This window comes from Ranitomeya variabilis, chromosome 2, assembly GCF_051348905.1.
Source record: "Ranitomeya variabilis isolate aRanVar5 chromosome 2, aRanVar5.hap1, whole genome shotgun sequence".
NCBI lineage: Eukaryota > Metazoa > Chordata > Amphibia > Anura > Dendrobatidae > Ranitomeya > Ranitomeya variabilis.
In genome coordinates this window covers 300417684-300442820 of record NC_135233.1, presented here as the reverse complement: position 1 = coordinate 300442820, position 25137 = coordinate 300417684, and the positions used below count along the sequence as shown (strand labels likewise).

General features: G+C 44.5%; 1 protein-coding gene across 1 annotated transcript in view; it reads left to right on the top strand.

Annotated features, from left to right (window-relative positions):
* Positions 1–24149, top strand: part of AMMECR1 (AMMECR nuclear protein 1) — a 312508-nt gene extending 288359 nt beyond the window's left edge. The window contains exons 6-7 of the mRNA XM_077285152.1: positions 11212–11308; positions 19274–24149. Of these exons, the coding sequence (XP_077141267.1) occupies positions 11212–11308; positions 19274–19388 (212 nt within the window). The 3' untranslated portion in view covers positions 19389–24149. The remainder of the gene's footprint in view (positions 1–11211; positions 11309–19273) is intronic.
* Positions 24150–25137: the final 988 nt, after the last annotated feature.

Sequence of the window (25137 nt, the reverse complement as noted above, 5' to 3'; positions counted from 1 at the left end):
GCCGGGGCTGTGGGGAAAGGGCATGACGTGAAAAAAAAAAAAAGGGGGGGGGGGGAAATTCACAGATATGGCTTGTACCAACCTTACGGTGTTTGTTCCGACAGCGCCGTCTGTGGTGGTCCGTGTGTACATTTGTGGCAGCGTGGGTTTAAACATCCCAGAGCCAGGAAATAGCCCTTGCATGTGGGAGGTAAGCGAGGCTTGGAGGGCACGCGAGCCCCGAAAATGAGACTTGGAGTGCATAGCTATGGACGTTGGAGGGCTATGTGACATAGAGGCTTGGAATGCGTGCTGACTAGAATGGATATTCAGCTGGTTACTCCTCATGTGCACACACTGAAAAGTTTTTTGAACGTACACTTACCCTTTAAAATTTCCCATATTCAGTATTGTACCAGCCTGTGTAACCCACACCATGTGAATTTGCAGATGACTTTCCAGCTCTGATGTGGGGTCTAGATATTACACCAACAACATTTTCAATGTTTTCTGTTCTGTGAAGCCACCCAGAAGGTTTCAACTTCCTCACTTTCATTTCACTCCTACCATACGGGTATACTCCTCCTCCTTTCCAAATTGCTCTCTTTCCAAGAAGAGCGTAAAACCAGGAAGACTTGCTGCCCAATCAGGAGTCCTTGTCTTGGCAACACCAAACTAGAGAAGTGTTCCCCCAGTACCAAGACCTCGAGGTCTGCTTCATAGACTCCTGGCATTTATGAACATAGACTTTTTCCACATTCACTTTCAGAGATGCTAATACCTGTCATTTTATGTGTGTGGTTTGTAACACATGGACCTCCCCCATACACTCCCCTGATCCTGTCCCCTCAGTCTATTTCTCGACTAGTCTGATCCCTTTCTTACCTGTCTACCACTCTATTTTCTGCTTTGTCCTTCCTCATTATCCCTAGTTTTAAGTGCTCCCTCGTGCCTGCTAGAATGATCTTCCCTAGCACATAGTCCATTCGGGTGCAAACTATCTGTAGAATATGGATTGTAAGCCCACCTACCACTTTGGCCGGGATCACACATACGTGAGATACGGCTGAGTCTCGCAGGTGAAAACCCAGCTCCGGCGCCGGCACTCTGGAGCGGAGCATGCAGCTCCATGTATTGCTGTGCGGCTGCACGCTCCGGAGTGCCGGCGCCAGAGCTGGGTTTTCACCTGCGAGACTCGGCCGTATCTCGCGTATGTGTGGTCCCGGCCGTATACTGTCACGTTAGTCATGACAGCTAGATCAACTTTTCCCTGCTGTAATTTATCAACCCGTTCCACCACATGCTGAAGTTTGGCTCCAGGGAGGGAGATTGCAAACCATTCAGTTGAGGCTGTTTTGTTAGCAATTATTTTAACCAGCCTTCATAATTATACAGAGCTCTAAAACCATCAACTGTCTTACTCTTACCCTACCTGTGGTCCTCCCACTAACGGGCCGTTCTCCTGGCTATTGAGTGGCATCCACTAAGGTTGCCTTTCATGAGACCTTCTTGCATAATCGCCCACTTCGGCAATTTTACTTGGAAACACAAACAGGAATGACCTTCCATTTCTTAGACCTTCTTTTCGCTCTCCCTTACTAACTTATAAGTAAATAAAATAGTACCCCTTGTAAAAATAAGCTCTGTACTCGCCTCCTGTATTGGTGCCGTCTGTGCAGCATCTCCTGGGGCTCACATGATATTTTATGCTATGTGAGCCCTGCAGATAAGTGTCCATAAGTGTAAGAAGTGATAGCTTGGCAGCCAATAGTCGCCGCTGATTAACTGCAGGGCTCACTTGGCATAACAAGGTCATGGGAGAACCGACACCAATATTATTGGAATGGCGCCAATAAAAGGGACAATTTTATTTCAAAATGGGTTGTCCTGAGTGCCCAACCCTTTAACACGACTGCTTGCCTGCTCAGCCTTACCCACCCTTCGTGCCTAGCCCACTAATTACTCTGTGACAAGCATGCTCCTCTTTAGATTGTCTCCCTCAGTGTTGTATTCTGCTCCTCCAGATCTCCTAATTTGAGCTTCCTGTTGGGCATCTTGGTCACATCTATCAAAGCTATTCAGACTCCAATCTTGCTATCCGTGATCCAATCAATCAAAAATTAGTAAAGAATGCAAATCCCCAATAGTTTTTTTTTTTTTTTTTGCTAAACCTATGAAAGTGCAATAATATGCTCCCCGATCGCCTTGTTCCCTGCTTTCCAGCGCCTTTCTGCTCTTCTCACCTGCCGGATTATACTGTGTGAACCAGACATGGCTTTTACAATGCCTACAAACTACTTACGGTAGTCTTATTCTAACGCTCCATAGACTTGCATGTAAAAGTGAATTCAGGCCTCACACACATACCCAGTGTGATCCGACCACTCAGACTAGAGGTCATGCAAGTGAGGAGAGTGAAGCGGGAAAGCGAAGAAGATGGAGAGCGCTGAGTATGTTGCATTTACATTATAGAAGACACATTTATACAGGTTTAGCTAAAATTATTGGGAATGCCTCTTTTAAGTAAATGCTGTTTGGAAAAAAGGGGCTTGAGGGCACAACAAATAGTCAGGGGATCACTGAACACACTGTACAAAAACAAGTGTGTATGTACTGGTCAAGATCACCCACAATAATATAAAAATGTATATAATCTTTATTTTATAACACAAGTGAAAAACATACAAATAAAAAGCCCAAAACATGGCTGAACAAATGACCACTAAGTAGTGCACATAAGGACCATAAAGAAACCTCCTTCAAAGTGCTAGCTGCAGACAAATGAAGTTTTATTGCTTAAAAATATTAAGTAAATTCTGGAAACGTTTTTAACACCTTCTGTACCGTTGATTTTTTTTTTTGGGGGGGGGGGTGGAGGGCTCCTTGTTTTTACCTCCTTCTTGCAAAAGCTCTATCTTTTATTTTTCCATCCACATAGCCATGTGGGCTTATATTTTGCAGGACATTACTAGATTTCACGGACACCAAATATCTTGTAGCTGTGTGAGAGCTTGTATTTTGTGTGGTTTTTGATGCCTTCTTGGAGTACATGACATTTTTTGCTTTTGCAGCAATCGAAGATACTGAATTGTCTTATTTTTTATTTTTTTTTCTCAACCGATTTGGTTAGATAACTTTAATTTTTAATTAGATTTTTACAGATGTGATTCATTAAAAAAATACACTGCTCAATAAAATAAAGGGAACACTTAAACAGAATATAACTTTAAGTAAACCAAACTTCTTTGAAATCAAACTGTCCACTTAGGAAGCAACACTGTTTGACAATCAATTTCACTTGCTGTTGTACAAATGGAATATTATTATTATATATTTACTAGACTGTGGCCCGATTCTAATGCATCGGGTATTCTAGAATATGCATGTCCCGGTAGTATATGGACAATGATGATTCCAGAATTCGCGGCAGACTGTGCCCGTCGCTGATTGGTCAAGGCAACCTTTATGACATCATCGTCGCCATGGCAACCATTATGACATCTACGTCGATACTGTGCCCTTCGCTGATTGGTCGAGGCCTGGCGGCCTCGACCAATCAGAGATGTGGGATTTCCAAGACAGACAGACAGACAGACAGACACTTAGACAATTATATATATACTAGATTGTGGCCCGATTCTAACGCATCGGGTATTCTAGAATATGCATGTCGATACTGTGCCCGTCGCTGATTGGTCGAGGCCTGGCGGCAGACTGTGCCCGTCGCTGATTGGTCGAGGCAACCTTTATGACATCATCGTCGCCATGCTGTGCCCGTCTCTGATTGGTCGAGGCCTGGCGGCCTCAACCAATCAGAGACGCGGGATTTCCAGGACAGACAGACAGACAGACAGACAGACAGACAGACAGACAGACAGACAGACAGACAGACAGACAGACAGACAGACAGACAGACAGACAGACAAACCCTTAGACAATTATATATATAGATATACCGCCATTAATTCCATGGTGCTGTACATGAGAAAAGGGGTTACAGATGACGTTTACAGTAAACAAATTTACAATGACAGACTGGTGCAGAGGGGAGAGGACCCTGTCCTTGCGGACTTGCATTCTACAGGATGATGGGGAGGAGACAGGTCGTCGGGGGTGCGGCAGCTCTGGCGGTTGGTGACGCGGCAGCTCTGGCGGTTGGTGATGTGGCAGCTCTGGCGGTTGGAATAGACAACAGATGGAAATTATTGGCAATTATCAAGACACACTCAATAAAAAAGTGATTCTGCAGGTGGGGACCACAGACCACATCTCGGTACCAATGCTTTCTGGCCGATGTTTTGGTCACTTTTGAATGTTGGTTGTGCTTTCACACTCGTGGTACCATGAGACGGACTGTACAACCCACACAAGTGGCTCAGGTAGTAAGCTCATCCAGGATTTCACATCAATGCGAGCTGTAGCAAGAAGGTTTGCTGTGTCTGTCAGCATAGTGTCCAGAGTCTGGAGGAGCTACCAGGAGACAGGCCAGTACACCAGGATACGTGGAGGGGGCTGTAGGAGGGCACCAACCCAGCAGCAGGACCGGTACCTCAGCCTTTGTGCATGGAGGAGCACTGCCAGAGCCCTGCAAAATGACCTCCAGCAGGCCACAAATGAGCATGTCTGCACAAACTGTTAGAATCCGACTCCAAGAGGATGGTCTGAGTGCCCGATGTCCACAGATGGGGGTTGTGCTCACAGCCCAACACCGTGCAGGACGTTTGGCATTTGCCACAGAACACCAGGATTGGCAAATTCGCCACTGGCGCCCTGTGCTCTTCACAGATGAAAGCAGGTTCACACTGAGCACACGTTACAGACGTGACAGAGTCTGTAGACGCCATGGAGAGCGATCTGCTGCCTGCAACATCCTTCAGCATGACCGATTTGGCAGTGGGTCAGTAATGGTGTGTGGTGGCATTTCTTTGGAGGACCGCACAGCCCTCCATGTGCTCGCCAGAGGTAGCATGACTGCCATTAGGTACCGAGATGAGATCCTCAGACCCCTTGTGAGACCATATGCTGGTGCGTTTGGCCCTGGGTTCCTCCTAATGCAGGACAATGCCAGACCTCATGTGGCTGGAGTGTCAGCAGTTCCTGCAAGATGAAGGCATTGAAGCTATGGACTGGCCCGCCCGTTCCCCAGACCTGAATCCGATTGAACACATCTGGGACATCATGTCTCGCACCATCCACCAACGTCACGTTGCTCCACAGACTGTCCGGGTCTGGGAGGAGATCCCTCAGGAGACCACCCGCCGCCTCATCAGGAGCACGCCCACACGCCCAGGGAGGTCATACAGGCATGTGGAGGCCACACACTACTGAGCATCATTTCCTTGTCTTGAGGCATTTCCACTGAAGTTGGAACAGCCTGTAACTTCATTTTCCTCTTTGATTTTGAGCATCATTCCAACTCCAGGTTATTAATTGTGATTTACGTTGATAATTTTTAGATTTTATTGTTCTCAACACATTCCACTATGTAATGAATAAAGATTTACAACTGTGGGATTTTAGTGTTCCCTTTATTTTTTTGAGCAGTGTATATAACTTTTTTTTTTTATTGGAGGGGGGTTGATTACAAAAATGCAATATTTTTAGAGCGTATTTTTTTTTTTATTATTCCCGTAAAGAACTTGATCCTGAGATCGTCTGATCTTATATTATCTTCAGTATGTCAATATCAGTCTCTTGTAAATGCCAGCCACAGGTGTACCATCTCATCCAAGAGGTCTTCAGCAGGTCCCCATTTATCATGGCAAGCAGTATATCCATTTTCAGGAAGGAGGCACTGTGCTTCATATTAGAGGCCTACTGATCATAACCTCATACACAAGGAGTTTGCTATCTCCCTGCAGTCCACTTTTTTTTTAATGTTTCAGTGATTGAGAAAGACCATTTATGAAGCCACCAATGTGATCGTCAGGAGTTGACTATGTTGTGCTATTTCTCTGTACACACTGGGGAAAGGGTGGTATACCTACACCATCTGAAGTCAGCCAGTTCATGCTGACAGTTGTCCGGTGGGACCAGCTCCCACGTGTTAACACTTTCTGAAGAATTACGCCAGAAGAACCCAACATAAAGCTTTAAGAAAAGACGCTCCAGAGTTTGTCTGCAGGTTCTTACAGGAAGATTGGTCAGCAGAGCTACGGACGCTGCTTTATGGGTCCCAAGTATTGTTACATATGCTCTATGGTATGGTTGTCCAGTGCAGAAACTGTTAGAACTTCTAAAAGATTCCTCAACCCACTTATTGTACAACACAACTGTAGCATCTGGCATAGCCTTCAGTGTCCTATAGGGAACAACACATGCAGTCTCATCTGTGAGTGCCATGATATAGAGCAAGAGGAGCTGGCCTGTTTGTCCCCCCCCCCCCCCCCCACAACTATGTATCTTACTAATTTAAATCCCACTCCCCCCAGTCTATGCTTAGCAGCCCAGTGGGCGGTCATAATGACTGACACTCAGTTATCTATGAATTGCCCTGTATACTGCATTTATGTGTACACTGATTGCAGTTGCTGGATAAATGCACTTTAAGGGCTCATTCTGATCTTTTTTTCTGATATGCAGGAAACACCAATTTTCGGCAGCATTTCGGATCAGATTTTTCTGTATTTGGTCAGTGTCCATCCATTTCAATTTTTTTTTTATGCATGAAATGAGTCAAGTCTTTATTGTTTGATACAAACGAAAATCGGACAGTACTAGAATATCACAAATGGCTTCCAAATGTTTTTTCCTTTGTTTTTTTTTTTTGGGAGGGGGCGGAGGGCAACCTATAGATTTGCGTTTTAACAAGTTTGTTCTCGGACTGATCAAAAACTGTCGGATATTCTGGGGTTTTTTATTTCTCAGTCCTCAGACATGTGAAGACTTGCATAGACTATGTATCTGTTATCTGTGGGAATCGGGTAGAAGCTTGTGCGAATCCTTGTCATCTGAATGAGCCCTTAGGGGAAAACTTTGGCCATGGCTTGATGGTTGATAGCCACTTTATATTGGCAGCTTGAAACCATAAATGTTTAATAAAATATAAAGACTAAAGAAATGACTTTGTGGTGGAATCCTTGGCATATCTCGGCTCGCTTACCTTGTATTATGTCCTGAACGAGTGGCTCTGGGCCAGGGTTCTTATCTACTTGTAGTTCTGCTTCTGCAGTTATTACATAAAACAAGTATTGATCATAAGTCAGGTGAATATCTTATACCTTCCTAGTAATCAGAGCTGAGTAAAGGTAGTCCTGGCCATACATGACACTACGCTGACCCATAGGCTGTGTCCGGTACTGCGGCTGTCACGTGGATAGGACTGGGCTTCAATACTGATACATCTGTAACAGAACCAGCCCTGGAAAATGGAAGCGAGCCGCCAGCTCATACCGTATGCCATCTATGTAATGAGCTCTGTGACCCCAGGGATTTACTTCACTCATGAAGGGGGGGGGGGAGGGAAACAAACACTAAATCCATAAATAAAATGTAACTTGCAAGGAGCAACATTGGTGTTTTCTGAAACTTGTATTGTAAAATTGCCGAAAAAAAATGCTTATTTTACATTAGCGGAGGAAGGGAAATGAAAAAAATCTTCACGAACCGTGAGGGCAGGTTTGTAATGACCGCATCTATGGGTCCATGTACATAGAAATAAGAGGCCATTACTAACAGATTACTAGTAGTAACCACACTGTAAGTGTAACCCCCTCACACAAAAAAGAAAATGTCATTTTTGTATAGACAGTTTGGTTCCATGCAGGCTCTTATCTTATCTGGAAGTAATGTTAGGGTACCGTTACACAAAACGATTTACCAACGATCACGACCAGCGATACGACCTGGCCGTGATCGTTGGTAAGTCGTTGTGTGGTCGCTGGAGAGCTGTCACAGACAGCTCTCCAGCGACCAACGATGCCGAGGTCCCCGGGTAACCAGGGTAAACATCGGGTTACTAAGCGCAGGGCCGCGCTTAGTAACCCGATGTTTACCCTGGTTACCATCGTAAATGTAAAAAAAAAAAAACGTACATACTCACATTCCGGTGTCCGTCAGGTCCCTAGCCGTCTGCTTCCCGCACTGACTGAGTGCCGGCCGTAAAGTGAAAGCAGAGCACAGCGGTGACGTCACCGCTGTGCTCTGCTTTTACTTTCCGGCCGGCAGTCAGTCAGTGCGGGAAGCAGACGGCTAGGGACCTGACGGACACCGGAATGTGAGTATGTACGTTTTGTTTGTTTTTTTACATTTACGATGGTAACCAGGGTAAACATCGGGTTACTAAGCACGGCCCTGCGCTTAGTAACCCGATGTTTACCCTGGTTACAAGCGAACGCATCGCTGGATCAGTGTCACACACACCGATCCAACGATGACAGCGGGAGATCCAGCGACGAAAGAAAGTTCCAAACGATCTGCTACGACGTACGATTCTCAGCAGGGTCCCTGATCGCTGCTGCGTGTCAGACACAGCGATATCGTATGGATATCGCTGGAACGTCACGGATCGTACCGTCGTAGCGACAAAAGTGCCACTGTGAGACGGTACCCTTAGAGGTTCTATTCCCATCTTGGCCTGAGACTGGAATAACTCCATCCAGGCTCTCACCACTGGAAGACGAGCTGCGGAAGTCGAGCGCATCTGAGCTTTGTTGTTTCTGTACTTCGTGAAGAAATCTTTTAGTTGGAGTGAAAACCCAATCCAGAGTGTGACCATGGCGGGCGCTGCCAGGCTGCGAATTACACGGCCTCCCAATCTATTTTAGCAAGTGTCATGTAACACGACCACTAAACGAGTCGGTGCTTGAAGCTATACTGGTGAGATCAGCCCCAGCGGGGATTACAGGGACCTTGCCAGCGGCAATCAGCCAATTAGCGGGACTGCTTTATTCTTGGAAATGGAGTTCCACATAAAACAAACCCTATTAAAGGATTTTGCTTTTTTTTTTTTCCCCACCAGATTTGGTTTTATTTTTCTCTGATCTCCACTGTGTGGATTTATTATGAAGCGGAGCTAAACTTTGCGATCATGAATCAGCTGAGAACAGTTCAGAAAAACAAAGTAAACATAGAAGTTGCATATTCTGTCAGAATGAGCCATCTGATGGATTCTTCATTAAAGGGATTATTCAGGACTTATACGCTCTGTTGATCTGGGCTTGACTGCCATCTTTATGCTGATTGACAATGGGGAGCCAGCTGTCAATCAGAATGACAACAATAGTTAATCTCCATCCATAGAGCCGCCTGGAAGAAGTATGAGTGAATGTGCTACAACGTGTTATATCTGATCACGCTCTGGTGTTATCAGAGAATCATTGGTGTGCTCGTATAGCATGTTCGAGTCCCATGGCTGCATGATTCTCGGCAACACATGAGGGGACTACCTGTTTGTTAGACAGCGGCAACACATTTGGGGATTGCCTAACCGCTGTGAATCATGCAGCCGCAGGGACTCGAACATACTATACGAGCACACCAAAGATACTTGGATAACACCAGAGCGTGCACATTCGCACATCACCACTGAACATGTATAGATTATGAAATGTAATTGAATCTTTTTAGTGTTTTTTAATTTGTATATAGTAGATACATTTCAATTTCAATATAAAACAAAAAAGTTCTAACCTGCTCGCACATGAGGGATTTTCATAAACTGCCATTTCCCAATTGAAATCCTGTAGGAATGTTCCCTTTACAAGCGAGCATAGAGAAATGTCAGCCTCCATCATGCTTGCCCTGTAGGATGTATTCGGACGATGGATGTAATATGCATGGTCTTTTATGTGCAGAATGTAAAAGCAGTTTTATTCGTGTCAATGGCCTTTTATTATTGCAACCAATGAATAAGACTACACACTGCATATCTTTTAAAAAAATGGGTTTTAGACTATGTAAAAGTACCGTTTTCTAATAGCTGTAATATTGATGCAGATTCTCCCATGAGAACTGAATGTCTGACTTCACGAACATATTGCAAAAACCCTAACTTCACATGTACCTCCTATCAAGAAGAAATAAATGTGCCGGATGCTGTGACTGCATTACTATAGTAAGCAAATGCATCTGCACAAAGGTGTATGTGAATATATGAAGGCAAACTGATTGCTATATAGACTATATGTAGATATGTAAACATTCATGTGTTGGTGCAGAGTTTAATCACACTGTGTAAGCCCACCTGCCAGTGGCGCGGATTAACAATGGGGGTCGTGAGTTAAGTTGTCGCTAATTGAGACACATGCATAAATATAGCCATATAAAGGATGCTCATGAGACTCGACACCATTTTTGATTTTTACCAGTGTTGCAGAATATTTTATACATGCTGTATCTTGAAGGGACCTAAAATATAAAATGGTTAAAAAGTGAATCACAGATTCGAAGCTGTAGAAGCAATGAATAGTGAGGTGCGAGCGTGCTGGGATAAGGTGTTATCTGAGCATGCTCGGGTGCAAACGGACTTTGACGTGCTCAAAAAATATGTTCAAGTCAGCTGTTCAACAGTCGCAACACATGCAGGGATTTTCTGTTAGGCAATCCCTACATGTGTTGTGGCTGTCGGACAGCCGCCAGACAGGCAATCCCTACATGTGTTGTGGCTGTCGGACAGCCGCCGGACAGGCAATCCCTACATGTGTTGTGGCTGTCGGTCAGCCGCCAGACAGGCAAATCCCTACATGTGTTGTGGCTGTCGGACAGCCGCCAGACAGGCAATCCCTACATGTGTTGTGGCTGTCGGACAGCCGCCAGACAGGCAATCCCTACATGTGTTGTGGCTGTCGGTCAGCCGCCAGACAGGCAATCCCTACATGTGTTGTGGCTGTCGGTCAGCCGCCAGACAGGCAATCCCTAAATGTGTTGTGGCTGTTGGTCAGCCGCCAGACAGGCAATCCCTACATGTGTTGTGGCTGTTGGTCAGCCGCCAGACAGGCAATCCCTACATGTGTTGTGGCTGTCGGTCAGCCGCCAGACAGGCAATCCCTACATGTGTTGTGGCTGTCGGTCAGCCGCCAGACAGGCAATCCCTACATGTGTTGTGGCTGTCGGTCAGCCGCCAGACATGCAGCCACTGTGATTGAACATATTCGAGCACACCAAAGTCACTCGATTAGCACCCGAGCATGCTCAGATAACACCTTATCCCAGCACGTTCGCTCATCACTAGTAATAAATGATTATTTGACATTACTGTCATGGGAGGATAACTAATGCTGTTTACTTCTGTAGGTTGGGACCACATACAAACCATTGATTCCTTATTGAGGAAAGGTGGATACAAAGCTGCAATCAGTAATGACTTCAGGAAAACTATTAAACTGACCAGGTATGGCTGGGACCGAGGCGTCTACAGTGTCACATGCTGACAGATTGCAAATGGTTAATTGTATATTGTGAGACCGTGTTCACGTAAAGAAGCATATGATGTGTAGCCTGCTCTTAAAGGGAACCTGTCACCCCCAAAATCAAAGGTGAGCTAAGCCCACCGGCATCAGGGGCATATCTACAGCATTCTGGAATGCTGTAGATAAGCCCCCGATGTATCCTGAAAGATGAGAAAAAGAGGTTAGATTATACTCACCCAGGGGCGGTCCCGCTGTGGTCTGGTCCAGTGGACGTTGCGGTCCGAGGCCTCCAATCTTCTTACGATAACATCCTCTTCTTGTCTTCCTGCCGTGGCTCCGGCGCAGGCATACTTTGTCCTGTTGAGGGCAGAGCAAAGTACTGCAGTGCGCATGCATGGGCCTCTCTGACCTTTCCCAGCGCCTGCGCACTGCAGTACTTTGCTCTGCCCTCAACAGGACAAAGTATGCCTGCGCCGGAGCCGCAGCGTGAAGACAAGAAGAGGATGTTATCGTAAGAAGATTGGAGGCCTCGGACCGCGACGTCCACTGGACCAGACCACAGCGGGACCGCCCCTGGGTGAGTATAATCTAACCTCTTTTTCTCATCTTTCAGGATACATCGGGGGCTTATCTACAGCATTCCAGAATGCTGTAGATAAGCCCCTGATGCCGGTGGGCTTAGCTCAAGTTCGATTTTGGGGATGACAGGTTCCCTTTAAAGGGGTGTTATGAGTACACCACATTTTTATCATTTTCAAATATAATTTTGTCAATTCTTGATAGTTTTCAGTTCTGCTCCTTTCAATCCTTCAGTAGGGACTGTCCTTGCTTGCTTTTACATGCACCTTTATGATCTGCTCATGACCATGGGAAAGTGAAGGATTCTATTAAATCTTAGATGCTGTGACTTTATCCAGAAAGTTTATAGGAAATGTGTATAACTTTTCACCACACAATGAATACGCTTTATTTTCTTAACCTGGACCATCTCTTAAAGCGGAGCTGTTAACAGATTTCACAATACACACTGCACACAGGAACTAAATTTCTTCAACCTGATGAGTCTGGTATACTTACTTTAAAAGTTCATGCACAAATGAACGCAGAATCATCAAATTGAGAATTTTAAGAGTCAAGATGTGGCTGGACACCTAAAATGCTTAATTTATTAGGACAAAAAACACTATTATACAGTCATTGACATAAGTACACCAGCCTTGTTCTAAGTGATCCATTTAATGTATGCAGTTTGTATTGTAGAGGGTTGTGACGTGAGCTTTCAAGGAAATGTTTGGTGAATTGGAAGCTGTCACCTTTGCTCAGGGATATGTAAGAAATGAGGATTTTCGGGTGGCGGATGTGTGACCGCATGTAATGTGAGTTGCATACATGCAGGCATGTGTGAACTAGATGTGTGCAGCCTCTCTATGCAAGTGTATTGAGTGAGGCCGGACACGTCTAGTCAGAATGTGGCAGAGTACGCAAATTGCACACTTGTGGTCGCATGACCTCCCGCTCCCATCACTAGAGAATCCTCAGCGTGCGTGATGTGAGGATTCACAAGTCTGCAGGTGCATAGGGAGGGACTGCAGACTTGTAGCCTAAGGCTGGATAGTCATTTTAAAGAGAAACTGTCAACACAGTTTATCCTGTTAAAGTTAAGATATGGCCATAATAACCCTGATATACTGACTTAATGGATGCTAGTGATAAGTGAACGTGCTGGGATAAGGTGTTATCTGAGCATGCTCATGTGTTAACAGTTTCTTCGGCGTGCTCTATTACTGTTCGAGTTTCCGCGGTTGCATGTCTCCATATCTGTTCGACAGCCACAGCAACACATGCAGGGATTCCCTCTTTGTTAGGCTTTCTTTGCATGTGTTGCGACTGTTGAACAGCGGAGAGACATGCTGGCGTCAGGACTTAAACATATAATTTGAGCACGCCGAGTACACTTGATTAGCACATGAGCATGCTCGGATCACACCGTATCGGAGCGTGCTCGGATCGCACCGTATCGGAGCGTGCTCGGATCGCACCGTATCGGAGCGTGCTCGCGGATCACACCGTATCGGAGCGTGCTCGCGGATCACACCGTATCGGAGCGTGCTCGCGGATCACACCGTATCGGAGCGTGCTCGCGGATCACACCGTATCGGAGCGTGCTCGCGGATCACACCGTATCGGAGCGTGCTCGCGGATCACACCGTATCGGAGCGTGCTCGCGGATCACACCGTATCGGAGCGTGCTCGCGGATCACACCGTATCGGAGCGTGCTCGCGGATCACACCGTATCGGAGCGTGCTCGCGGATCACACCGTATCGGAGCGTGCTCGCGGATCACACCGTATCGGAGCGTGCTCGCGGATCACACCGTATCGGAGCGTGCTCGCGGATCACACCGTATCGGAGCGTGCTCGCGGATCACACCGTATCGGAGCGTGCTCGCGGATCACACCGTATCGGAGCGTGCTCGCGGATCACACCGTATCGGAGCGTGCTCGCGGATCACACCGTATCGGAGCGTGCTCGCGGATCACACCGTATCGGAGCGTGCTCGCGGATCACACCGTATCGGAGCGTGCTCGCGGATCACACCGTATCGGAGCGTGCTCGCGGATCACACCGTATCGGAGCGTGCTCGCGGATCACACCGTATCGGAGCGTGCTCGCGGATCACACCGTATCGGAGCGTGCTCGCGGATCACACCGTATCGGAGCGTGCTCGCGGATCACACCGTATCGGAGCGTGCTCGCGGATCACACCGTATCGGAGCGTGCTCGCGGATCACACCGTATCGGAGCGTGCTCGCGGATCACACCGTATCGGAGCGTGCTCGCGGATCACACCGTATCGGAGCGTGCTCGCGGATCACACCGTATCGGAGCGTGCTCGCGGATCACACCGTATCGGAGCGTGCTCGCGGATCACACCGTATCGGAGCGTGCTCGCGGATCACACCGTATCGGAGCGTGCTCGCGGATCACACCGTATCGGAGCGTGCTCGCGGATCACACCGTATCGGAGCGTGCTCGCGGATCACACCGTATCGGAGCGTGCTCGCGGATCACACCGTATCGGAGCGTGCTCGCGGATCACACCGTATCGGAGCGTGCTCGCGGATCACACCGTATCGGAGCGTGCTCGCGGATCACACCGTATCGGAGCGTGCTCGCGGATCACACCGTATCGGAGCGTGCTCGCGGATCACACCGTATCGGAGCGTGCTCGCGGATCACACCTGAATACCTGTAGTGAAAAAATCTGTAGCCTGGACCTTGTTTAATTCACCTTAGAAGTTTTGGTGCATTAGCCTCTTCATGAATCGGGGTGGGACTCTGTGGGTAGGGTCCTTGGCTTTGCTGTGGCCCCTCCACATTTGTATGAGCCTCCTTTTATTAAATTTACCCAACAAAATGGCACCGATGGGGCATGCACAGATTGGGATCTTGGCTCAATGATGAGACAAGATCTCAATCTGCGCATGCTCCGCCATTTTCCTGGAGACCGTTAGTTTAATCTGAGCATGCGCCTCCTCTGTTGAAGTTTTGCTGGTGAACACACGTGCACTAGTGACTGCGGCGTATTTATAAATAGAGGCTCATAAATGTGGAGCTGCCATGGCACAGCCCGAGACCCTACCCACAGTCCCATCCAGATACGCAAAGAGGCTATTGCACCAAAAAGGTGAGTTAAACAAGAACCAGGATAATTTTCCACCACAGTATCCATGAAAGCCATACATCAAGGCCATTATACCGTTACTTTAGCAGGGTAAATTGTGATGACCAGTTTTCTTTAAGCATGCGCACTGCTAACTCCTTCCGGGGATATTCTGCCAGTCGATGGGGGCTGTAGTGGTCGGGCCTCTCTGATCTGTAGGTGATCACCTCTCCGTGGATAGGTCATAGCTTTAACTAGATGAGCCTTTACAAGGGCTAGGAAGCAAATATGGTAAACTGATTTACAAAGGGACAGAATGGACAAAATTCAATAATTTAAATGCTCTCCTCCATCTTGAAAGAGGATGTGAAAATAGCCCATTAGCCATCGTTTATCAGATCGATGGGAAACAGTCCTTCTGGCCATCTGCAAACAACCACTGTGCTTTTTCTTTATTTTTTTTCCTTAATTTGTTTAATTTAAAACTTTATGGGTAAGAGTAGTTTTAGTATTTTACATTAACCTCTCAGCAAGGTTGTCCAGCATCAGAAAATCATAACTGCGCCACCTTTGACTCCCGGTTGTGTGTGGTATTGCAATATACCTCTATTCACTTTAGCACCTCTATTCAATCCCTGTATACATTACTGCTCTAGCCCCTGATTAAAGGTTGAATCATCAAAGAACTTTTTCAGCCACTGCAAACGGGTATGTGCACACGTCAGGATTTCTTGCAGAAATTTCCTGGAGAAAACCGGAAATTTTCTGCAAGAAATCCGCATTTTTATTTGCGTTTTTTTTTTTTTCTTAGCATTTTGCAAGCGAAATTAGCTTGCAGAATGCTAAAGTTTTCCAAGCGATCTGTAGCATCACTTGGAAAACTGACTGACAGGTTGGTCACACTTGTCAAACATACTGTTTGACAAGTGTGACCAACTTTTTACTATAGATGCTGCTTATGCAGCATCAATAGTAAAAAGATATCATGTTAAAAATAATAAAAAAATTAAAAAATGGTTATACTCACCTTCTGCAGACAGCCGATCTCCTCAGCAGCGTCCGTTCCTATAGATGGTGTGTGCAGGACCTTCGATGACGTCGCTGTCACGTGACCGCGACGTCATCGCAGGTCCTTCACACACACCATCTATAGGAAAGGAAGCGGCAGCGTGCACCGCTGAGAGGCAGGAAGACTCCGGGGGCCATCGAAGGTGAGTATATGACTATTTTTTATTTTAATTCTTTTTTTTTTTTTTTTTTTTTTACCAATTATATGGTGCCCAGTCCGTGGAGGAGAGTCTCCTCTCCTCCACCCTGGGTACCAACCGCACATGATCTGCTTACTTCCCGCATGGTGGGCACAGCCCCGTGCGGGAAGTAAGCAGATCAATGCATTCCTAGGTGTGCGGAATCCCTGCAATTCCGCAAATTTAATGAACATGTTGCTTTTTTTTCCGCGATGTGATGTTTTCGCGGTTTAAAAATGCAACATTTGCACAAAAAATGTGAAATACACTTAAAATAATGGGAGGCATATGTAAGCGTTTTTTTCGCGTTTTTATAGCGAAAAATACTGAACGTGTGCACATGGCCTTAGATCGGAGGCAGTCCCATAATTGGCGCCACCTCTGATGGAGCCATCCTTTTATAATAGCTGTGCAAGATACTGTAGAGTTATCCCACTGAAATAAGTAGGAAAATACTGCAAAACCTTACAGCGCCAGCAAGTACGAGCCACCCGGCACGCTGCATGGGGCAGGCCGCACTCATCACATAGGCAATGCAGACTAATCAAGCAACTTATGTGAGGGAGTGACGCTAGTTAGACCACCTGTCCTCTAATATTGTAAAGGAATTATTCTCATTTTAAAAGGCAGGATAACATCTTATGAGAAGTCCTGAACAATTGTTTTGTTCGTTGAATTCCTTGAAGCTCAGGATGTGATAAAATGACAAAACTTATTTTAAATCCTTGTCCTGCAGTGATGGTGGACATTCCCTTCATCAGCAGCCTTGTGCCATGTATGCGGCTGTAGTGATCGTCTGTACTTTGCTCCCTCCGTAATCACTGCAGCGCATGTAACAGAGCCCCATAAGGCCACCGATGCTGATGGTGGAAGTCACCAGTTGGGTATTGGTTAGTTGTTTTTTTTTTTTGGAGGGGGGTTATCACATCGCTGTCACACACTTTTTTTTTTTTTTTTTTAAATTCTTTGACCCCCATTAAGGTCCAAGAAAATGTCTTTAAAGGGAACGTTATCTTTATTAGGTTTATATTCTAAAAAAAAACACACTTCAGATCCAAAAGGATTTCACACACTTTTTTTAATTAAGGGAAAAATAATAAAATGTATTTTTTTTTTCCCGTTCTGCCACATCCTCAGCATCTGTGCTCGTCCTAAGCTTGTCAAGTCTCCCACACTAATACCATCAGTGTGCAGATCACTAATAGGCTTATACCGTGTTATTGCTATAGGACACTTATCCCACTAAGCAACTCTTACCTGCAGGGGCCCGGCCCCACGTCACCCCTCATTCAGGGCTGGGAGACACGGATTACACCACGGAGTGCTGTCCCTATAGGGGATACGTACCTGGCTCCCAGTGAAAGTGCCCCTCATATGGAGGCAGTAAGGCTCTTGGCGTGCAGAGCTTGGCACAGCTAGGTGGGGCCTGGCCACTTTTCACACGTACAGTGTAAGCCTGGGTACTGTCGCCCGGCTGCCCTTGTCCTGCCCTGACCTACATTCACAGACTCCATCAGTCGCCAAGCTGTTGGTTAAGTTTCATTGCACTGAGGATTTTGCTGACAGATCGGCTTACTGATGTGCATCGGGCTCTCTGTACATTACATGCTCTTTTATACACTGGTTTTGTAAAGTGATCCATGCATTTATACAGCAGCCCTTTATTGTGCTATAAGCGACACAGTAAATATCTTACAACCTGAGAAGTCCTACTCTTCACTTGCACCCACCTTAAAGAGCGGATGGTGTAGGCTGCTTCCTATCATATGTTCTCAGAGGTCCCTGTATGGTAATGCCTTTATGCAGTCCTATTAGCACGGCTGAAACAGGGTATTTGAGGGTCCTTAGATGCTGTAAGTCAGTTGACTCAGTGTTTTGTTGCTGTGCTCTGCAGTGTATGATTGGGGGTACATCGGCTGCCCCCTTGGCCAGGCAGACCGGCCCCCCAACACACTACTAGACCACAAAGTAGTCTGGCCTGATCACATCTCGTATAGTAGCAGGCCTTACAGGCACAATGAGGCATGTTTTTATGTATATTGCACACCCTGATTTCTGCTAGGTTCAGACTTGGCCTAAGGGTACCGTTACACTAAACGATTTACCAACGATCACGACCAGCGATAAGTGCGGGAAGCTGACGGCGAGGGACGTGGCAGACACCGGAATGTAAGTATGTACTGTTTTTTTTTTTTTGTTTTTTTTTTACATTTACAATGGTAACCAGGGTAAACATCGGGTTACTAAGCGTGGCCCTGCGCTTAGTAACCTGATATTTACCCTAGTTACAAGCGAACACATCGCTGCATCGGCGTCACACACACCGATCCAGCGATGACAGCGGGAGATCCAGCGACGAAATAAAGTTTCAAACGATCTGCTACGACGTACGATTCTCAGCGGGGTCCCTGATCGCAGTAGCTTGTCAGACACTGCGATATCGTATGTATATCGCTGGAATGTCACGGATCGTACCGTCGTAGCAACCAAAGTGCCACTGTGAGACGGTACCCTAACACTTCCCCTGTTTCCAAGTCCTATTTAATATATAATCTTTGATAGCAATTTTTTTTCCCTAAATGCAGGTTTGTTTTTTCAGCTAAAGAATATTTTTTTAGAATGGGTTTAATTAACAATATTGCACCGATTGCCTTCTACATCCTCTGTTGCACTGTCTATTGCTGGCTACAGAATGAGTTAACTGAGAATCAGTCAGTGAGTTCATTCTGACTATCCAATGGGCAAGCTTGTAACTCTGTAAAAGCAAAACCGTGCAGAATGTGTAATAAAATTGAATTTCAAATATTTTGAACCCCAAATACATGCATTTAAGTAATAAAATAAATTCTTCCCAGATGTGGACAACCCCTTTAAGCTCTGGGGAACATGCACCTGCTCTAGTGATGGTCCCATAGTTTAGTGGGTTCTGCCCGTGTAATGTGGATGATGTAGTGTACAGCATGCTTGGCTCCATGTATGCACAATGTGACATGCTTATGTGTGTAACCTGTTTGTTTTTGTGTCTCCTGTGCAGATACCGTAGCGAGAAGATGACAATGAGCTATGCCGAGTACCTTTCCCACCGTCAGCACCACCACTTTCAAAATGGCATCGGGCACCCCCTCCCACCATACAACCATTATTCCTGACACTGAGCCGCATGACCAGTCACTAGACCTCTCCGCAGAACTCTTCCCAGGGGACCCCGCTCCCTCGTGGTCTAGCTATCTCTATTACTGTACAATTTTATGATGATTGTTTCCGTTGTCCTGTTTAGACTTTGCTTTTTATGGCAGCGCTAACCAGGGCAACGGGTGGGAAGACAATAAGTACCCACAACGTTTTTTTTCTATTTTTTATTAGAATTGTTTTGAGCTACTGAGTTTTTTGCAGCATATACATACATTTTCTTTTACTTCTTACATTATTTTACGGTTTGTGTTTTGCTAACCTATATCCCTACTGATCAGGGTTTCTCAATGAATGTGGATGGGAGGACGTGTTCAATAATGAAGGATCTGTGATTGCCAGGATAGGCGTTCTGTGTGTGCTTAGCTTCGTTAGTCCGGTACATATCATTGCGTTCTTTTAATCAGTAGTCTGCCTCTGTTGCTTCACAATCTTGGGTTTTCTAGGGAAGGATGTTGAGGGTTTTACTTGGCATTTCCATTGATTTTCAAATTTTCTTCTTATTTCTTTCCCTTTCAGAATCTAAGGTCATACATTTGTCAAGTTGCTAATTTAGCAAATGAGTATTAAATTGACTCTTTTTTTTCCCCCCCTATTTTAGTGTTTGGCTGTGACCTACAACAGAGTTGTTTACAGATAATGGCCGCACAAGACATAGATGCATATGATGGAAACGCTAGAACTCGTTCAGTCAAATGTTTTTTTAAATCCTACCTCAGAATCGCCTTGCGTTGTTAATGACTTGCATTTACATGATTTGACTGTGTTTGGTTAACCAAATTGTTCCGTAATTGCTTTAAGGAACAAGAAAATGTTCTACCTATCTGGTGTGATTTCCATCATCTTGTCACATCCCAGTCTGTAATTTCCACCTTCCAATCTTTGTAAATGCCAAGGGTGTTCATTGGTACTGAAAACATTGTTGCTAAATTGTGTTGATGGCTCCTTTTGGGCCTTGTAGCGTAGATTCAGACTGGACACCTATAATGGTGGCGGGCAGCAGTGTAGCTATAAAGCAACATGCAGAGCGTTCCACTTACGTGACTACCATTGAGCTGCACTCATTTTACCCTTCCTGTTTCTGGTGTTGTGTGAGGGTGAAGATTAAAATGGTTTGGCCACTTTCTTACTTATTTTTGATTAGGTGGCCAATATTTAACGTTCTGTTACTTCTCTGAAAACTGCTGTTCTACCGACCATAAACATCCTTCCGTCTTCTCTAACCATCTTGCTGTGGGGGGATTGTCTGTGTGCACGTCTGCGCTCTAGTTCCTACTGTGGTGACCCCCGTTGGCACATGTGCAGTGGAAAATGTTTCCTGCTCCAGCCAATGTGCTGCTTCTGCGCATGCGCCAGTTTCCCAGTCCAGCGCAATCATAGTAGAACCGGTGCCTTCGGTAGTAAAGCCTTTCCCTCTCTATAAAGCACTACTTTTCATGCACCATAGAGGCTAAGTGACAGAAGTAGAAGATACTGCTTCTACAGCGCATGCGCTGACTACTTACTGCAGAAACTAAAGTGTGTGCACGCATTGAGATGTGGGGAAAGTGACCACCTAGTGCATGAAGGCTTCTAGACGGTAATCAACACCTCTCCACTGAAGCTGGGGCTGTTTATTGGGCGGTGGAGTAACAGACATCTTGGAAACAAGACAGAACTCACAATAAAGGTTTATTGGTCTTTTTTATGACTTGTATCATATGTTTAAATCGATAAAGTAATAAGAAAGTGGCCAATCGGTGTAAGGACATTTTGTGACTTCTCTTTAATTTTGGTTATTTGGAAGCAGGGTGTTAGCTCGTGGCATGGAATGTGCTTTTTATAGAAATCTAACTTTTACTTTTCTCCAGCACAAGTGCCATTAGCCTTAACATAGCTTTACAGATCTCTGGGGCGCATAGTTGCTAGGCTGTCAGCACACTGAGTGCTGGGAGTGTCTACTGGCTGCTTGGTATAGCGGAAGTTGCATGCTGGAACCATTAGCTTTGGGGTCAAGAGCATTGTACTAAGACAAGGTTAAAGGCAGGTATTGATTCTCACAACAGGCGATTTCTAGATTTGCTTGTCTGTTATGGTGGCTAGGGTTATTAACCTTGTTGTAGCCAGAGGGGCTTATATTTAGACAGCATCATAAGCCACTCATGCTGCAAAGATGGTTTTCTCTTCATCGGTTCCTTCATCCACATCATTTGCTCAAAAAATGGTCATCCTTGCTGCTGCTGACTGAAGTGGCAGGGATCGCTTCCCCTTTTTGGATGCCTTAAATAAGTCGCATGCTGCCAGCACATACCGCGGAGGAGAAATTTTTGTGTTTGAGCAGCTTCCAAAGTTTCAGACCAATACATTGTAGGTTCTCCTGGCAACAGGAGTTACCGGGATGTCATTTTTGTTTTTTTGCTCCGTTCCCCCCCATACTCAGGTGCACGGAGTGGAAATCTTTTATTTTTTTTAATGTATCATGTACCATTGAGGAGAGTTCTATATAAGCGGTTTCTCTCAAAGAGAAGTTTCTACCATCTCTCCTCACCTTAGTCTGTTGTTTTACACCCACTAAAGTGAGCACAAGTGAAATCATGATTTTTGCTGCAAAAAAACTGTTTTTGTTTTTTTTTTTTACCAATACTGGCACAGCAAAACTTTTTTGATTTTGTTGGTGCAGGTTGCAACTTTCTGTCATGAATGAGCTTTAGAATTTCCTTTCTGTTTTTAAACTCTATGTATTTAAAGGTGCTAATCATCCTTGCACAAGGTCCCGTGACTGGTCATGCCAACTCCAAGATCATATCAGATTTTTACTAACTCTCGATATATGCAGATGTTCTACAGATGTTTCTTACTTGTGTAATAATGAGATATTGATGAAATGCCAATCCTGCAGGTTTTGATAGTACAAGGTCAGCAATACTTCCCAGCATGGCTTAGGGGAGATCGGAAAAAAAAAAAGCAAAAACCACAAAAAGGATTGTTTTGTGTGTCCTTTTGTATACAGCTTGGTGCAAAAATTGCATTTGTCTCTTAGTAGCTGTTAATTAACAAAAAAACAAGTCTAAAGATTGGTATACAACTGGGATGGTGTATTGGTTCTGCGGCTGAAATGAACACTTCAGGCCCGAGTCTATGAACCCTAAATGTTCACGAGTGACTGCCATTAGCCCTAATATTTCACCTCTCCGCCTTTGGGTACTGATGCAGCGGAGATCTACTGCACTGCTAGCCAGGATCCTTTTTCTGGTAGTCATGTTTCTCCCAGTCTAGCAAATATGATTGGATAATGATTGGACAGTTCTTCCTTTTTTTTTGTTTTGTTCACCTCCTCCCTTCAAATCCGTTTTTACTACGATTATGCTATAAATTCTCAGTTTTTTGGAACTTGATGAATTGGATCAAAACTGTAATATAGTTTTATTTTCTTTAATGATCTGCATAGCTAATTAAATTCTTGCTCATTGGACCCCATATAGCCCCTCAGTAAGACTTTCTTAGAAATAATCTGAATTGCTCCTATGAAATGGTTGGACCTTTTTGGAAGCTTACATTTTTCACCGGAGAATCCAGCTATGCAATTACTCACCGCCGAGCCCTTTTCTTTTAAATTTGATTTTATGTATGCTGTTACTTTTTTTTTTTTTACACCATATGTTTTTTTTTTTTTAATTATTGGAATTTGCTCCACAACTATTAGCTGTTGTAGTAGGACACGTTGAACCATGTAGCTGGAATAATTACACTTTTTTGATATTTTAATCTAATCTCGCAGTTGGACGTATTCGTTTTTATCCCTGTTCTCGTTTCATTCTCGAACTGGTGTGTTGCCATTTAGTGCTGAGTGGTCCCACGGCTGCCATCTTTGTCTATATCGGCATAACCTACACTGCTGGTTATACAAGATTTCAGCAATTGTTTGACTTTGTTTTTTTTTTTTTCCTGCACAATCTTGAATCTATTAGTTCTTAGTTAAAAAACCAAGCTGCTACGGAAAAGCTGCTGTCATGCAATGGAAATAAAGACCCTCGCTGTATACGACGCATACATGAAAAGCACAGACAAATGCTTATGTGCACAACTCCTCCATCGCTAGGAAGGCACGGACCCACGAGTACATCCAGGCCGATGCACCTCTCACTTGTATAACATTCTTCTTAGTTCTCGTCTTCAATTGTGCAGGTTTCTTAAAAAATTAACTAAAATCTGTCTGAGATAGATTTCATCTCTTATGTGTTAGACCAAACCAAAGAAACCTCTGGCCATACTTTTCAATGCTGCTCCTTAAAGCCTTTTCGTTCTATCAAACAATCCTGCAGGATTATGTTCTTTTTTTTTTTTCTTTTTTTGTACAGTTTCTAACAATTTTTTTTTCTAGTGATGTTTTAAGTGAATCAAGTTTATTTGAGGAGACTGGAAAAATGCATCCTCTGTACAAATAAACTGATTTTTTTTTTTCCCCTCCCCTGTCCATTCTTTTGTTTAAGGAGCCCTTCTTGTGTGCCTCTGAGAATTAAAGGGTTCCATGTTACATTCATTCTTAAGACCAGCAAAGATTCTTTCTATAAGATTCTTCTTTTTCTTTTTTTTTTCATTTACTTTTTATATTACTGTTCCGGGGGGGGAAAAAACATAAAAATAGTAAAATATATAAATAAAAAAATTATATATATATATAAATATAAACACTTTGCGCTGGACCCAGTAACTAAGCTGGTTGAAAAACGCACTGACAAAAATGAGTTTATGTTTGAAACTTTTGTATAAAACATTCAATGACTGTTTTTGTATATCAAAGTTGATTCTTTTTTCAGAAATTTTTTGGGGATCTAGTTTCTAAGTTTAGTGTTTTTATATGTTACGGAATAAATTGCTTTGACTATTATCACCAGCTTGATGTCAATGCATTGGTGATCACCTTCACAGCTAAAGATCCTCGGAATGCATTGTAGAGCAATGTCTTGTGGGTTTCTTCAGCTACGGAGGACCTATATATAATGGGCACCGTGGCTGCCTGGCGTAGCTGCGCCCCCAAAATTTCTCTACTTATTAACTTGATTACAAATTACAATAATGACATCAGAGTATATGCCCCTCTCCTTTCCATTATACTAGATCCTTCCCTCCACATATAGTTGCTATTAGTGTGAAACTGTTATAATGGGCATTTTATTATGATAGGTAAGGTTTAAAAAAAGGTAAAAATGGAGAAAAAAAGGCAAAAAAAATTCTATATATAGAAGGTTATTTGTGGGTCTGTGAGCTATGGCTGTGGAAAGATATTGTAGTAGTTTTAACACTATTGTTACCTTTTAAATTACCCAAATAAAATGTGGAAAAAGACTGACAGCTGCTGTTCTTGACTTTTATTTTATGACCTTTGCTAAAGTTTCTGAATGTGTATTATACTTTATTGATAGATGTTATATACGATGCTAAATGGATTTGGCAGTGTCAACATGACCTGGCTCTATTGAAAGACCTCTACAGATGATTTTAAGGTTTTCCGAACCCACATTATCCAACACTAATTCAGAAATCTAATCCACCCTCATCAAGGAACGCAGCAATACCAAATGTGAAAAAAAAAATTGAAATCTTTTTCTCACGTTTCACTGTATGGAGTAGTCATCTTTGGAGACTTGAAGCTGCTATCGTCTATTTAGCTTATGCCACACAGTAGTGCACGGGCCTGGCATACATAGGAGGATTGTAATTACAGGCATG